General features: G+C 54.0%; 1 protein-coding gene across 11 annotated transcripts in view; it reads left to right on the forward strand.

Annotated features, from left to right (window-relative positions):
- Positions 1 to 12,798, forward strand: part of TRPM2 (transient receptor potential cation channel subfamily M member 2) — a 59,835-nt gene that overhangs the window by 37,641 nt on the left and 9,396 nt on the right. For 9 of the 11 annotated variants that reach the window (XR_011534005.1, XR_011534006.1, XM_070597887.1 and 6 more), the window contains exons 18-25: positions 7 to 125; positions 720 to 852; positions 1,186 to 1,357; positions 5,656 to 5,839; positions 7,125 to 7,306; positions 7,595 to 7,727; positions 9,667 to 9,754; positions 12,322 to 12,409. Coding sequence is in view for 7 of the 11 variants with exons in the window: in XM_070597887.1 (XP_070453988.1) it covers positions 7 to 125; positions 720 to 852; positions 1,186 to 1,357; positions 5,656 to 5,839; positions 7,125 to 7,306; positions 7,595 to 7,727; positions 9,667 to 9,754; positions 12,322 to 12,409 (1,099 nt within the window). In the remaining 4 variants the exon portion in view is untranslated. The remainder of the gene's footprint in view (positions 1 to 6; positions 126 to 719; positions 853 to 1,185; positions 1,358 to 5,655; positions 5,840 to 7,124; positions 7,307 to 7,594; positions 7,728 to 9,666; positions 9,755 to 12,321; positions 12,410 to 12,798) is intronic. The other 2 variants (XR_011534007.1, XR_011534008.1) reach the window with 1 other exon arrangement.

Below are 12,798 nucleotides of genomic sequence, written 5' to 3' on the forward strand. Positions count from 1 at the left end.
TCGCAGCTCTTCTACGACCCCGCCGGGTGCGGGCTGAGGAAGACGGTCTTCGTGTACTTCAGTGACTTCTGGAATAAACTGGACATCGCTGCCATCTTGCTCTTCATAGCAGGACTGACCTGCAGGTGGGTGGCCACGAAGACGCCCACCCTCTCCCCTGGTGGCACCCCTCGTCTCCGGGGCAGCAGCACCCCCAGGGCTGGGCTCGGGACTGGGGTCGCAGCCGGTGCCACCTGGCGGGCTGAGCTCCCGTGAATGCATTTGTCGTCTGTCGAGTGGGCGACCCTGCGAACCCCGGGGAATGTTGGAGGAGATGTGAGAGCTCGTTGTCACCTCAGGGGGTGCCCACCTGCACGGGGCGTCCCTCCTTCTGTGGCCCTGGGCCTCTCCACTGCCCACGAGGCCACCTGTGTCTACTGGGCCATGGTCCCCTTTCTCCACAAAGTGAGAGGGACCCGGCCCAGCCTCCTGGTTGCCAGGATGCCCGTCAGGCCTGGCTGCCCTGCCTGAGGCTGGGCTTCCAGACCTTTCTGGAGAACGCCTCCCTGGAGGCTCTGCTCCCTGAGCTCACACCCAGTTTTCAACACTTCGGGGTCCAGGGACCACCAGAGCCCTTTGCCTCCAGGGGCCTCACGTGGGCTAGGGCAGGTGGGCGGGTGGCCAGGGACATGCTCTGCGAGCAGGGAGCTGAGGGGGTCCCTGCTTCTGCCCCTGGCCAGGCTCATACCAGCATCGCTGTACTCCGGGCGCGTCATCCTCTCCCTGGATTTCATCATGTTCTGCCTCCGGCTGATGCACATTTTTACCATCAGTAAGACGCTGGGGCCCAAGATCATCATCATGAAGAGGATGGTAAGGGGATGAGGGGGCCCCCTATGCCAGCTGCAAGTGAGGCGACCCAGGGTTTAAGCACATCCCTAGTTTCCATGTCTCTGCTTTGCCCATCGGGCTTCCACCCCCTGGCATGCCCGTCTCTGGTCTTTGCTGTATGTCACCTCTTCCAGGCAGCCTTCCTTGATCTCCACAGCTCATTCTTGATCCCTGTTAAAGTGTTTATCATTCCGCTCCTTGGGTTCCGTCCTACACCTCGCAGGGTTCCCTGGGGTTTGGGGGCGGCCTGGGGCTGTGGGCGGGGAGAGCGCCGGGGGCGTGTGCGGCTGCAGCGGTGCCGCCCTGTCTCTGCAGATGAAGGACGTCTTCTTTTTCCTCTTCCTGTTGGCGGTGTGGGTAGTGTCCTTCGGGGTGGCCAAGCAGGCCATCCTCATCCACAACGAGAGCCGGGTGGACTGGATCTTCCGGGGGGTCGTCTACCAGTCGTACCTCACCATCTTCGGGGAGATCCCGGCCTACATCGACGGTAGGAGGCCCCCTCCCGGCAGCGCTCCTGACGCTCACGGAAGGACTGGGGAGGGCGGGCCGGGCGCTGCCCACTGCAGGGGCAAGAGCGCAGAGTCCCCGGGGCAGAGAGAACACGCGCATGCGCTGCCCAGGGGGGAGGAATGGCGTCAGCCCGGGTGGGGGGGAGGCGGAGCTGTACCTTGCAGCCGGCTGAGGCCCCAGGTGGGCGGAGGGCGTGGCCCGGGGGGCGGGCGCATCAGCTGGCAGCCCCGCCCCAACATTAAACGCACCCTGTGCCCGCCCGCCCTCCACACCAGTCAGAAGGGAGTTCCTCCTCCTCTGGGTGGAGAGAACACCTGTGTATCCCGCGTTTTCCTTTTTAGCAGCTTCCTTGAGCTGTAATTCATATACCATAAAGCTCACCCCTATAAAGTGTGCGCTTCAATGGTTTTATGTCTATATACAGACTCTAATTTTAGAACAGTTGTATCACCCCCAAAAAGACACCGCACACTCGTTAGCAGTTGCTCCCCGCTCCCCACTCCCGTCAGCCGTAGGTAACCTCTGATCTGCTTCCCGTCACTGTAGAATTTGCCTTTTCTGGGCATTTCATGTAAATTGGATATTGTAATATGTAGTCTTTTGTGTCTTGCTTCCTTTACTTAGCATATTTTCAAGTTTCACCCACGTTGCTGTCTGTATCATCTTTAATTCCTTTTTGTGGCTGAATAATATTCCACTGCCTGGATGGACCACATACGTCTACCCCTTCATCCGTTGGTGGACATTTGAGTTGTTTCCACTCTACTCTGGATCCCGTTGCTCTGAGCAGTAATTGATAAGTTTTCGTGTGGACATGTGTTTTCATTTCTCTTGGATGTGTACCCAGCAGTGGAACTTCTGGGTCATATTGCAATTCTATCTTAACTTTTTGAGAAACTGCCAAACTGTTTTCCACAGGAGCTGCACCGTTTTAGATCCCGCCGGCAGCGTATGAGGGTTCCAGTTTCTCCACGTTCTCAACAATGCTTGTTGTTGTCTGTCCTTTTTGATTCTAGCCATCCTCGTGCATGAGAAGCAGTATCTCATTGTGGTTTGGATTTGCGTTTCCCTGATGGCTAATGATGTTGAGCATCTTTTCATGAGCTCACAGAGCCATTCATATGTCTTCTTTGGAGAAATGTCTATTCCTATCCTTTGCCCGCTTTTCAAGTGGGTTGTCTTTTTATTATTGAGTTGTAAGAGTTCTTTACATTTGAATACCAGTCCCTTATCAGATATATGATTTGCAAGTATATTCTGCCATTCCGTGGGTTGTCTTTTCACTTTCTTTATTGTCCTTTGAAGGACAAAAGTTTTTAATTTTCACGATGTTCAGCTTATCAGTTGTGCTTTTGGTGTCATAGTAAGAACGTGTCGCCTAACCCGAGGTCATCAAGATTTATGCCAATGTTGTTATTCTAAAAATTTTATAGCTTAGCTCTTACTTTTGGCCTTGGAGCCATTTAAATTAATTTTTGTATGTAGTATGAGGTAAGGGTCATTCTTTTGCATGCAAATATCCAGTTGTTCCAGCCCCATTTGTTGAAAAGACTATACTTTCCCGGTTGAATTGTCTTGGCACCCTTGTCAGAATCATTCGACCACGAAAAGAGAGGGTTTATTTCTCAGCTCTCAGTTCTATCCGACTGAGCGATACACCTGTCCTTGTGCCAGCGCCATCCTCTCTTGGTTAGCATAGCTTTGCAGTAAGTTTTGAAATCAGGAAGTGCAGTGTGAGTCCTTCAACTTTGTTCTTTTTCAAGATTGTTTTGACCTCTGAGTTTTTTTGGGTCTACGTGAATTTTTGATCAGCTTATCCGTTTCTCTAAAGAAGGCATCTTGGATTTTGACTGTGAACAGGAGATGTCTTTCCACTTATTTAGATCTTTAATTTCTTTCACCAATATTTTGTAGTTTTCAATGTATAATTGCACCACTTTCATTAAATCTATCCCTAAATATTTTATTATTTTTCATGCTACTGTAAATATAAGTGTTTTATTAATTTCATTTTTGGATTGTTTATTGCTGGTATATAAAATACCCTACATTTTGTATAGTGATCTTGTCTCCTGAAACCTTGCTGAACTGCCTTCTTAGTTCTAAGAGTTTTTAGTGGATTCTTTGGGCTTTGCTATGTATGAGATCATGTCGTCTCAAATAGAGGTCCTTTCACCTACTCCTTTCAATCTGGGAGCCTTTCCTTTCGTTTTCTTGCCTGATTATCCTGGCTAGACCCTCGGGTAAAATGTTGAATAGAAGTGTCAAGAACAAACATCTTTATCTTGTTTCTGTTCTTAGGGGGAAAGCTTTCAGTCTTTCACCATTAAGAATGGTGTTAGCTGTGGGTTTTTGGTAAATGTCCTTTATTTGGTTGAAGAAGTTCCCTTCTCTTCTGGTTTCTTGGGTGTTTTCATTATGAAAGGGTGTTAGATTTTGTCAAATGCCTTTCCTGACATGTACTGAAACGTTCATATGGTTTTTGTTCTTATGCTATTAATATGGTGTCTTAGTTGAATTGATTTTCGGGCGGGATGTAGCTCTCTTGGTCATGGTGTATAATTCTTTTTTTGTGTTGCTGGATGCAGTTGGCTAGCATTTTGTTGAGGTTTTTGCATCTGTAGTCACCAGGTACTGGTCTGTAGTTTTCTTGTAATGTCTTTGTCTGGTTTTGGTATCAGGGTGACACTGGCCTCATGGAATGAGTTAGAAAGTATTTCCTCCTCTTTTAAATTTTGGAAGAGTTTGTGAAAGATTGCTTTTAATTTTTCTTTAAACATTTGGTAGAATTCACCAGGGAAGCCATCTGGGCCTGAACTTTTCCTTTGTGTGAAGTTTTAAAATTACCAATTCAATCTCTTTGCTTGTTACGGGTCCGTATGTATTTTCTGTTTCTTCCTCAGTCACTTTGGGCGGTTCGAGTCTTTCTGGGAATGTGTCCATATTTCTAAGTTTTTAAATTTGTTAGCATACAATTTTTGTATTGTTTCCTTATGGTTCTTTTTATTTTTGTAAGGTTGGAAGTAATGTCCTCTCTTTCACTTATGATTTTGTAATTTGAGCCTTTTCTTTTTTTTCTGACCAGACTAGCTAAAGGATTGTAATTTTGTTGATCTTTTCCATGAACCAGATTTTGGTTTTGTTGCTTTTCTTTATTGTTTTTGTATTCTCTATTTCATTTATTTGCATTCTAATCTTTATTATTTCCTTCCTTCTGCTTGCTTTGGGTTTAGTTTGCTTTTCTCTTTTTAGTTCACGAAAGTAGAGGGTTATGTTATTGATTTCAGCTCTTCTTTTTAATATAGGTATTTATAGCTATCAGTGAGTTTCTATCCTAGAAAATTAGTAACACTTAAAAAACATGTATTTGAGCCAGCCTGATGGCCTAGTGGTTGAAGTTCCCCGCTCTCGGCCTTGGCGGCCTGGGTCTGTTTCCTAGTCGTGGAAACACCACCCATCTGTCAGCTGCCGTGCTGTGGTGGCTCACAGAGAACTAGAAGGACTTACAACTAGGATGTAAAACTGTGCCCTGGGGCTTTGGGAGAAAAAAAGTGGAAGATTGGCAACAGATGTTAGCTCAGGGCAAATCCTATTCTACAAAAAAAAAAAAGTGTATATATATTTGATTACAAAATACTGCACACTTGCTGTTGCAAAATCTTAAAATTCAAGGTAAGAATGGAGAAAAATGTTACCCATAATCCCACGTCACCAAGTTAACTACTGTTAACTGCTTAGTGTGTTTCCTTAGAGGTCTTTATGCGTGGGCTGAATGTGAATCTGTTTCACCGCAGTCCATAACCCTTCCTTTTCCACAAATGCGGGACTGCGTCTCAGTGTGTGGTCGCCTGTTTCTCGTGTCGGCGTATTCCCCCTGCTGCATTTCTCCTTTCTCATGTCTCCCTTCTCTTGCGATTGTTACTTGTTCTCTTTTTGAATTCCTTCCTACCACGTTGGGCTCCCGGGTTGGGACCTGGGTCTTAGTGATAGTGGTAGCCCCAGCCCCTCCCGCGGCTGGCCCTGAAGGAGTGGCTGGGTCCTGGGCAGGGGTGCCTGCCAGCCTGGGTGCTCCTGGAGCTCCCCTTGGCGCCACGCTCCCTGCCCGCAGAGGAGGCTGGAGGCAGATAGACGCCCCCCTCTGGGCTTCCTCTAGGGCTGAGCTGACAGCTGAGGTCACCCAGATGTGCAGGCATCCAGGCCTGTGGGGCTCCTCATCGCCGGAGGGACTCTCATGAGGCTGTGTGGCTTTCCTTGTCCCTGCCACCCCACAACCAGGCGTGAACTTCAGCCTGGACCACTGCAGCCCCAATGGCACAGACCCCTACAAGCCCAAGTGCCCCGAGAGCGACGCCACCCGGCAGGCGCCCGCCTTCCCCCAGTGGCTGACCGTCATCCTGCTCTGCCTCTATCTGCTCTTCGCCAACATCCTGCTGCTCAACCTCCTCATCGCCATGTTCAAGTGAGTGCCGTGGGCGGGCTGACCCAGGCTGCCCGGCCCTGCTAGCTTCCTGCCATTGCCACGGGCAGTGTGACCAGAGCGTGAGCTGGGGACCCTGGTCCTCGGAGGCGCCCAGCTCAGCCCAGCTAGAACGTGCATGGCCACTCTCCCTGGTCACTGGTGCATCTGTCCAGGGCCCTGCTGTGGGGACCAGCTCGCAGGTGGTGCCAACCCCCAGGCCGTGCTATGTGGAGGCCGCAGGCCAGGGGCACATTGATGTCTTGCTCCTCGCCTCTCCTGGGCTCCTTCCTGGGGTCAGCAGGACTGCAGGGGGTGGGCTCCAGGTTCATGGTCACGGACCAGCCTACAGAGTCACTGGGCACGGCACGGGGAAGTCAGCCTCCCTGGAGGGGGCTCGGGGCACAGCGGTGTGCGAGGGGCAGCTTAGATGCCCGCCTGGGGAAAATCCCGGGAAACACATTGAGCTTCACTCAGCCTCTGTCCTTTCCGAGAAAATACTATTTCACAGGTTGTTTGTGGAGAGGAAATAAGATTCTGAGGGTGAAAGGTTTGGTGCAGGCCTCCCACTTTGCAGAGAAGGGAATCGGGCTGGACGGGGCTGCTCTGAGGGCTCTCATTGTGGGCAAGCGCATGTCAGCACTGATTGAAAATGCTGCTCTGCTGATGCAGGATGACCTGTGGGACCCGGGACCCTTGTGAAAATCCCTGAATTGCTGGTCTGAGTAGGCACTGTTTCTCTTCCCCTTTTATCAGCTAAGTTGCTGAGGTTGTCACTTTCTGATTTAATGTGCACTGGCACTGTGCTATAGAGGCCAGGAGGGGTCAGCTGGCCAGGGGCTCTGTCCCTGTAGCAAGTGAAACCAGTGTGGCTGCATTTATGCACCGCTGACCTCCCCTCGAGAGGGGCTCTCTTGCCTCGGATTCGGCTCTGCCGAGGTCCATCTGCAAGATGACAGATGTGCAGAGAATAAATGCGTCTGCCCGTTAAAGACATCGTTCCTCCTGTTTGCCAGATTCGACTGATAAACTCCTGTTGGAGTTCACTGCCAGGACATTATCCATCTCCTGAGAAACGTGTTGCTTTGTTCTTCTCCCCTTGGCTCCCAGGAAGCTCAGAATTCCGAGGCTGGCTGATCAGCTTTCTTTTTCTGCACCTAGACTTGCCCTCCTGGGCGGTGTGTGTTTGCTTTTTATGGGCATCAGCCAGACACTCCAGGCATGACATGGGCGTGTTCCGTGTCTTGTCGTTCTCGGGTGACCCATGTGTTCCTTGCCTCCCTGCCAGCTACACGTTCCAGCAGGTCCAGGAGCACACGGACCAGATCTGGAAGTTCCAGCGCCACGACCTGATAGAAGAGTACCACAGCAGGCCCCCGGCGCCGCCCCCCTTCATCCTCCTCAGCCACCTGCATCTCTTCATCAGGAGGGCGGTCCTGAAGATACCCGCCAAGCGACACAAGCAGCTCAGTAAGCCAGCCCCTCTGCTGTCCCCAGAGCGTGTTCCCAGCCATCTTGGGGAGCAGACGGGCACTGAGGGGTAGGCATGGCAGCTCCTTCTGAGATCCTGGGAGCTGGGCAGGTATGCGGACCACTCAGGCCGTGAGCTCCCCCAGCCTACTCAGGGGTGGGCGTGGTGAGGCTCCTCCTGCCATGTAGGCTGCAGACCCCCCGACCCAGTGGGGCCCTGGAGTGGGTCAGGGCTTCACGTGTCCTCCTCACGCAGAGCTCAGGTCCCTCTGTCTGCTCCTTCCACAGAGAACAAGCTGGAGAAGAACGAGGAGGCCGCCCTGCTGGCCTGGGAGATCTACCTGAAAGAGAACTACCTGCAGAACCAGCAGTGCCAGCGGACGCAGAGGCCGGAGCAGAAGATCCAGGACATCAGCAATAAGTACGGGAGCCAGGACAGTCCTCTGAGGGAGACGCCACCGCCTCCTGCTGTTCCATGACCCCATAAGGGCAGAGCCCACCTTGGCGGGGGTGGGGGAGGCGGCGACTGGTCACCTGGGGCAGGAAGCCCCTGTGCCTCAGACTGGACCTGTGTCCTCAGCTGATCCTCGGCCTCTGGGTTCTAGGGAAGGCTGGATCCGTGCGGGGAGGAGGATGAAGCCATCTGTGCTGGGGCTGAGGCGGACCCCGGGCTTCCTGGAGAGGCAGGGGTAGAGGGTCCCTGGTGGAGGGGCAGGTGGGCCCACAGGAGGCCGACTCAAGGCCTGGGAGGGTGAGCATGGAGCTGGTTGGCACACGGCCTTGCTGCAGCTCTGCAGGGCATTGCTCAGCCGGCCGGGAGCTCAGGCGCGTTCACGCCGTCTTCCTGCTCTCCACTTCTCCGCCTGCTTCCTTCCAGGCCGTGAGCTGGGGGTGGGAAAGGATCTCTGCTCTTTCTCTCCACCCTGCCCCGCTCCACCGTGGTGTGGGCCAGCAGGGCCCTTGGGGCATAGACGTGGGGTATGGTCCTGTTGTCAGTGTGGGTCTCACTGTGGGCCAGGAGGAGGGAGGGGACACTGGCCACCCAGACATGCAGCTCCTGCCCCTGGCCCAGAGGTTCCCATAGGCTGTGGAGGGGGCATCCTGGGGTTGCAGAGGAGTGGCCAAGAGCCTGGGCTCCCTCTGCCCAGGCCAAGTGCCCCCTCCTTAGACATGGACACCTGCCTGTCTGTGCCTCTCTTGGCTTGTCTGTGCGATGGAGATGATGCTAGTATCTGTCGCTGGGAGGCATTTCCAGAAAGCAGTGGGAGTGAGCGTGTAAAGTCTTTGCACGTCCCGTGCTGGGGTCACAGCCGGTGCCCCATCACCATCAGTTATTGTGGGTGTCGCTCTTATTGTCACTGCTGCACATTAGTGATGACAGTGGCGCCTGGCCTGGTCACCTTCTCTCCATGGGTTGGGTGAAGAACCAAGGCCCAGGGAGGCAGCATGGCGCCCTGGCCCCACAGCCTTGGGGGCCGAGCTGAGCCGACCCCGCTTGTCATGGTGACTGAGTTGCGGGTCCCAATGCGCTCCGCCGCCTTCTTTCGGATAACCACACAGCATGCCTGCGAGGCTGGCTGGGGAACCGTGGGGAGTGGTAATGTGGCTGTTGTGGGATGAAGCAACACGTAGTGAGAATGGAAGGAAACTCCCCGGCCCTTGGGAAGGCATCCCTCCGTCTTCCCTCCACAACTGTTCAGAGTGGGGCTGGGCCCCAGCTCTGCATTCACCGTCACTGAAACGTTGCTCACTTTGTAACAGAAGAGTGTTCTTGGCAGTTGGCGCCGTAGGAGAGAGGAAGTACAGGAACCCTGGGCATAAACAGACGAGTGTTTGGACGGATGTTTGGTTTATGGGTTGTTTTACCTATAAACACAGCAGGCCAAAGTTGGGAGAAATTCCTGTGTTATAGCAAATAAGACAAAAACCAGACATCTCCCAAAAACAGCACTGCTCCCTACCCCCAAAACTCCAGTGCTGCCCAGAGGTGGCTCTGTGGTTTGTGACTCAGGTTTCGGGGCTGTGGCTACAGCCTGTGGGTGAATCGAGGTGGGAGCCCAGGTGTGCGCACAGCTGGCACTCCTGCGTCTCTCCCCGGGTGCACGGATGTGCTGTCAGAGCGCCGGTGAGCCCGGGTGTCACTCGCTGAGAACTTCCTCTTGGGGCACCAGGCAGTGCTCATTCTATAGGAAATGCATATTAGAGGTACTTTCAATTTAAGGGGAAGACACCTGACATCGAGGCCAACAGAACCAGGGCTGCTGTGTCTATAGGGCTGTCCACCTGCAGACTGGCACCACGTCTCCTCAGTGTCCGGGCCCCGAGCCCGGCCTGGCTGGCTCAGCTCTGTGCTCTTTCAGGGTGGACACCATGGTGGACCTGCTGGAAATGGAGCGTGTGAAGCGGTCGGGCTCCATGGAGCAGAGACTGGCCTCCTTGGAGGAGCAGGTGGGTTCTGGGCCAGGGCCTTGCGTCTGGGGCATGGATCCAGTGGGCCTGCTGGTCACTCTGCAGTGTGGTGGCCTTGAGAATGAGCCCTCTGGGAAAACAACAAAGATGAGGAGGTGGGGAGTCATCCCCAACTGGAAGAGGCACCCTCATCGTCCTCCAGAAAATTCCACTGAACACTTCCCAGGCTGCGCTCCACCACACTCCACGGCGGGGTGTCCACACCCTGGGCCAGTCTGAGGAGCAAACTTTCATCCCTCCTCTGGCCTCCTCAGAGCTGTCCTCTGGACTCTGCACTGGGAACCTGGGAGGGGGCTGCTTTCTCAGGCTGCGGCTGCCCAGGGAGGGAGGGCAGCAAAGATGCGATTGAATGCTGGTGGATGATTGGGCCGAGGGGCAGCCTCAGAAAGCAGCCCCAGGTGAGAGGATGGAAGCTAGCAGGCAAAGGACCACAGCCTCCACCCCCCCCTCCCCGGTCAGTGTCCACTGACGGCTCCCTGACAGCCGGGCCGCACTCACTGGGGTCCGAGCCCTCAGGCTGAGACGGGCTTCCTGAATGGCTTCTTGAATGAGAGTCATCCCCTCACAGGCCAGGTGGTGCCTGAGCGCTGCCAAGGGAGAGTAATGTGTGCTAGTTCGTTCATCCATCCATCCCTTCATTTATTCATCAATCCATTCGTTCATTATCCATCCAACTATTCATTCATCAATCCATCCATCCATCCATCCATCCATCCATCCATCCGTTCATTCATCAATCCATCCATCCATCCATCCATCCGTTCATTCATCAATCCATCCATCCATCCATCCATCCATCCATCCATCCATCCGTTCATTCATCAATCCATCCATCCATCCATCCATCCATCCGTTCATTCATCAATCCATCCATCCATCCATCCATCCATCCATCCATCCATCCATCCGTTCATTCATCAATCCATCCATCCATCCATCCATCCATCCATCCATCCATCCATCCGTTCATTCATCAATCCATCCATCCATCCATCCATCCATCCATCCATCCATCCGTTCATTCATCAATCCATCCATCCATCCATCCATCCATCCATCCATCCATCCGTTCATTCATCAATCCATCCATCCATCCATCCATCCATCCATCCATTCATTCATCAATCCATCCATCCATCCATCCATCCATCCATCGTTCATTCATCAATCCATCCATCCATCCATCCATCCATCCATCCATTCATTCATCAATCCATCCATCCATCCATCCATCCATCCATCTGTTCATTCATCAATCCATCCATCCATCCATCCATCCATCCATCCATCCATCCATTCATTCATCAATCCATCCATCCATCCATCCATCCATCCATCCATCCATCCGTTCATTCATCAATCCATCCATCCATCCATCCATCCATCCATCCGTTCATTCATCAATCCATCCATCCATCCATCCATCCATCCATCCATCCGTTCATTCATCAATCCATTCATCCATCCATCCATCCATATATTCATTCATCAATCCCTTCATTTATTCATCAATCCATTCGTTCGTTATCCATCCATCTATTCATTCCACGTTTCCTGTGCTCCTCTTCTATGCCTCATCCAAGACTGGCCTTGGGAATGTCAGGGTGAACAGGCGTTGTCTCGTTCTGGGGGTCCCAGTCAGGGGGCACAGACATAAACATCCATTGCCACAGTTTGTTTCCACAGGGTGGAACAGTGGGGGTGGAGTAAGCACCGTGAGGAGTTGGGAGGTGGATGCGAGGGCTGATGGTCAAGGAGGCCGGAGGCCTCCAGGACAATGGAGGGCAGAGTTCGGGTCCCCACCCCTGGTGCCCCGCCGTGGGCCTGCTCTGGGTTCCGGCCCCAGGACCTGTGCTTTCTGACAAGAGCCCTTGCTGCCCACAGCAGAACCCCCAACAGTTCCTGACCCAGAGCTGTAACTGGAGCACCGCCCTTCCCAGCCTTGCTGTGCTGGGTGGGGGCAGGCCACTCGGCCCCTCTGTTGGTGAGGCATCCACCATCAGCCAGGTCTTGCCAAGGGGCCACTGCACACTGGGGTCTGCCCAGGCCGCCTTCCCCCGGGAGGGGCTCTTGCCTTGCTGACACCCCCTGAAGTGAGTGCAGCCGCCGCCGAGCTGCATTCTCCTGGGCCCTGTTAGTCACAGACGGTTCCCGCCATCCTCTGTAGTTGAGCTCGTGTGGCCTCCGGAAGTTTCTTTCCTCTGGGAGGAGCAGGAGCTGTGGAAGCCTCCGTGGGTGGTCATGTGCCACTCTTCCTGTGGCTCAGACTTGTCTTACTGGGGCTTCAAGTTGGGTGGATGGCCTCTGGTGCGTCCAGTCCCAGCGGTCACTGTGTCTCATTGGCCAGCGCTGCTGGCAGTCAGCAGCCGTGACCCTGAGGGAAGCAGGACTGGCCTGGACACTGGAGGGGTGGCCCCGACTGGACGAGTCCTCTCGGTGGTGCCCTCGCTGTTTCGGCAGCTGCCTGGGGAACAGGTGGGCTGGAGGGGTGGGCGTGCCGCATGGGGGCAGGTGTTGACCAAATCTTGTTGGGACGTGCCTTCCAGGTGGCCCAGATGGCCGGAGCACTGCACTGGATGGTGAAGACCCTGAGGGACGGCGGCTTCGGCTTGGAGGAGGGCCTCCCCACTCTGGGTGAGTGGGTGGCCGAGCCAGCAGCAGTCTCTGCCAGCCTGCGTTCCTTTGAGTCTGGGGGTCTGTGGGAGGAGAGGCGGCAGGCAGGGGCTAGTGCTAGGCCTGGAGGAAGGCTGCGATCGCATCTGTTTCTGAGCCCTGCAGGCCCAGCGCCTTGGGGAGCATGGCCTGCTCCTCCCGACACAGGTGCCAAGCGCGGCTGAGCCCCCCAACTTGACTAGGTTGGGGCCTTCCAAGGGGCTCCTGGCCCACAGCCCCCCGACCACCTGTGCATCATGCTGCAAAGGGGGGCAGCTCTAGGAGATGTCATGACCCAGTCATGTCAACCGGGAGACAGAAGGCAAAGTGTGTTTTCCTAAGTTTGTGGCCAGCCAACAAACAGGCACGAG

This window comes from Equus przewalskii, chromosome 27, assembly GCF_037783145.1.
Source record: "Equus przewalskii isolate Varuska chromosome 27, EquPr2, whole genome shotgun sequence".
NCBI lineage: Eukaryota > Metazoa > Chordata > Mammalia > Perissodactyla > Equidae > Equus > Equus przewalskii.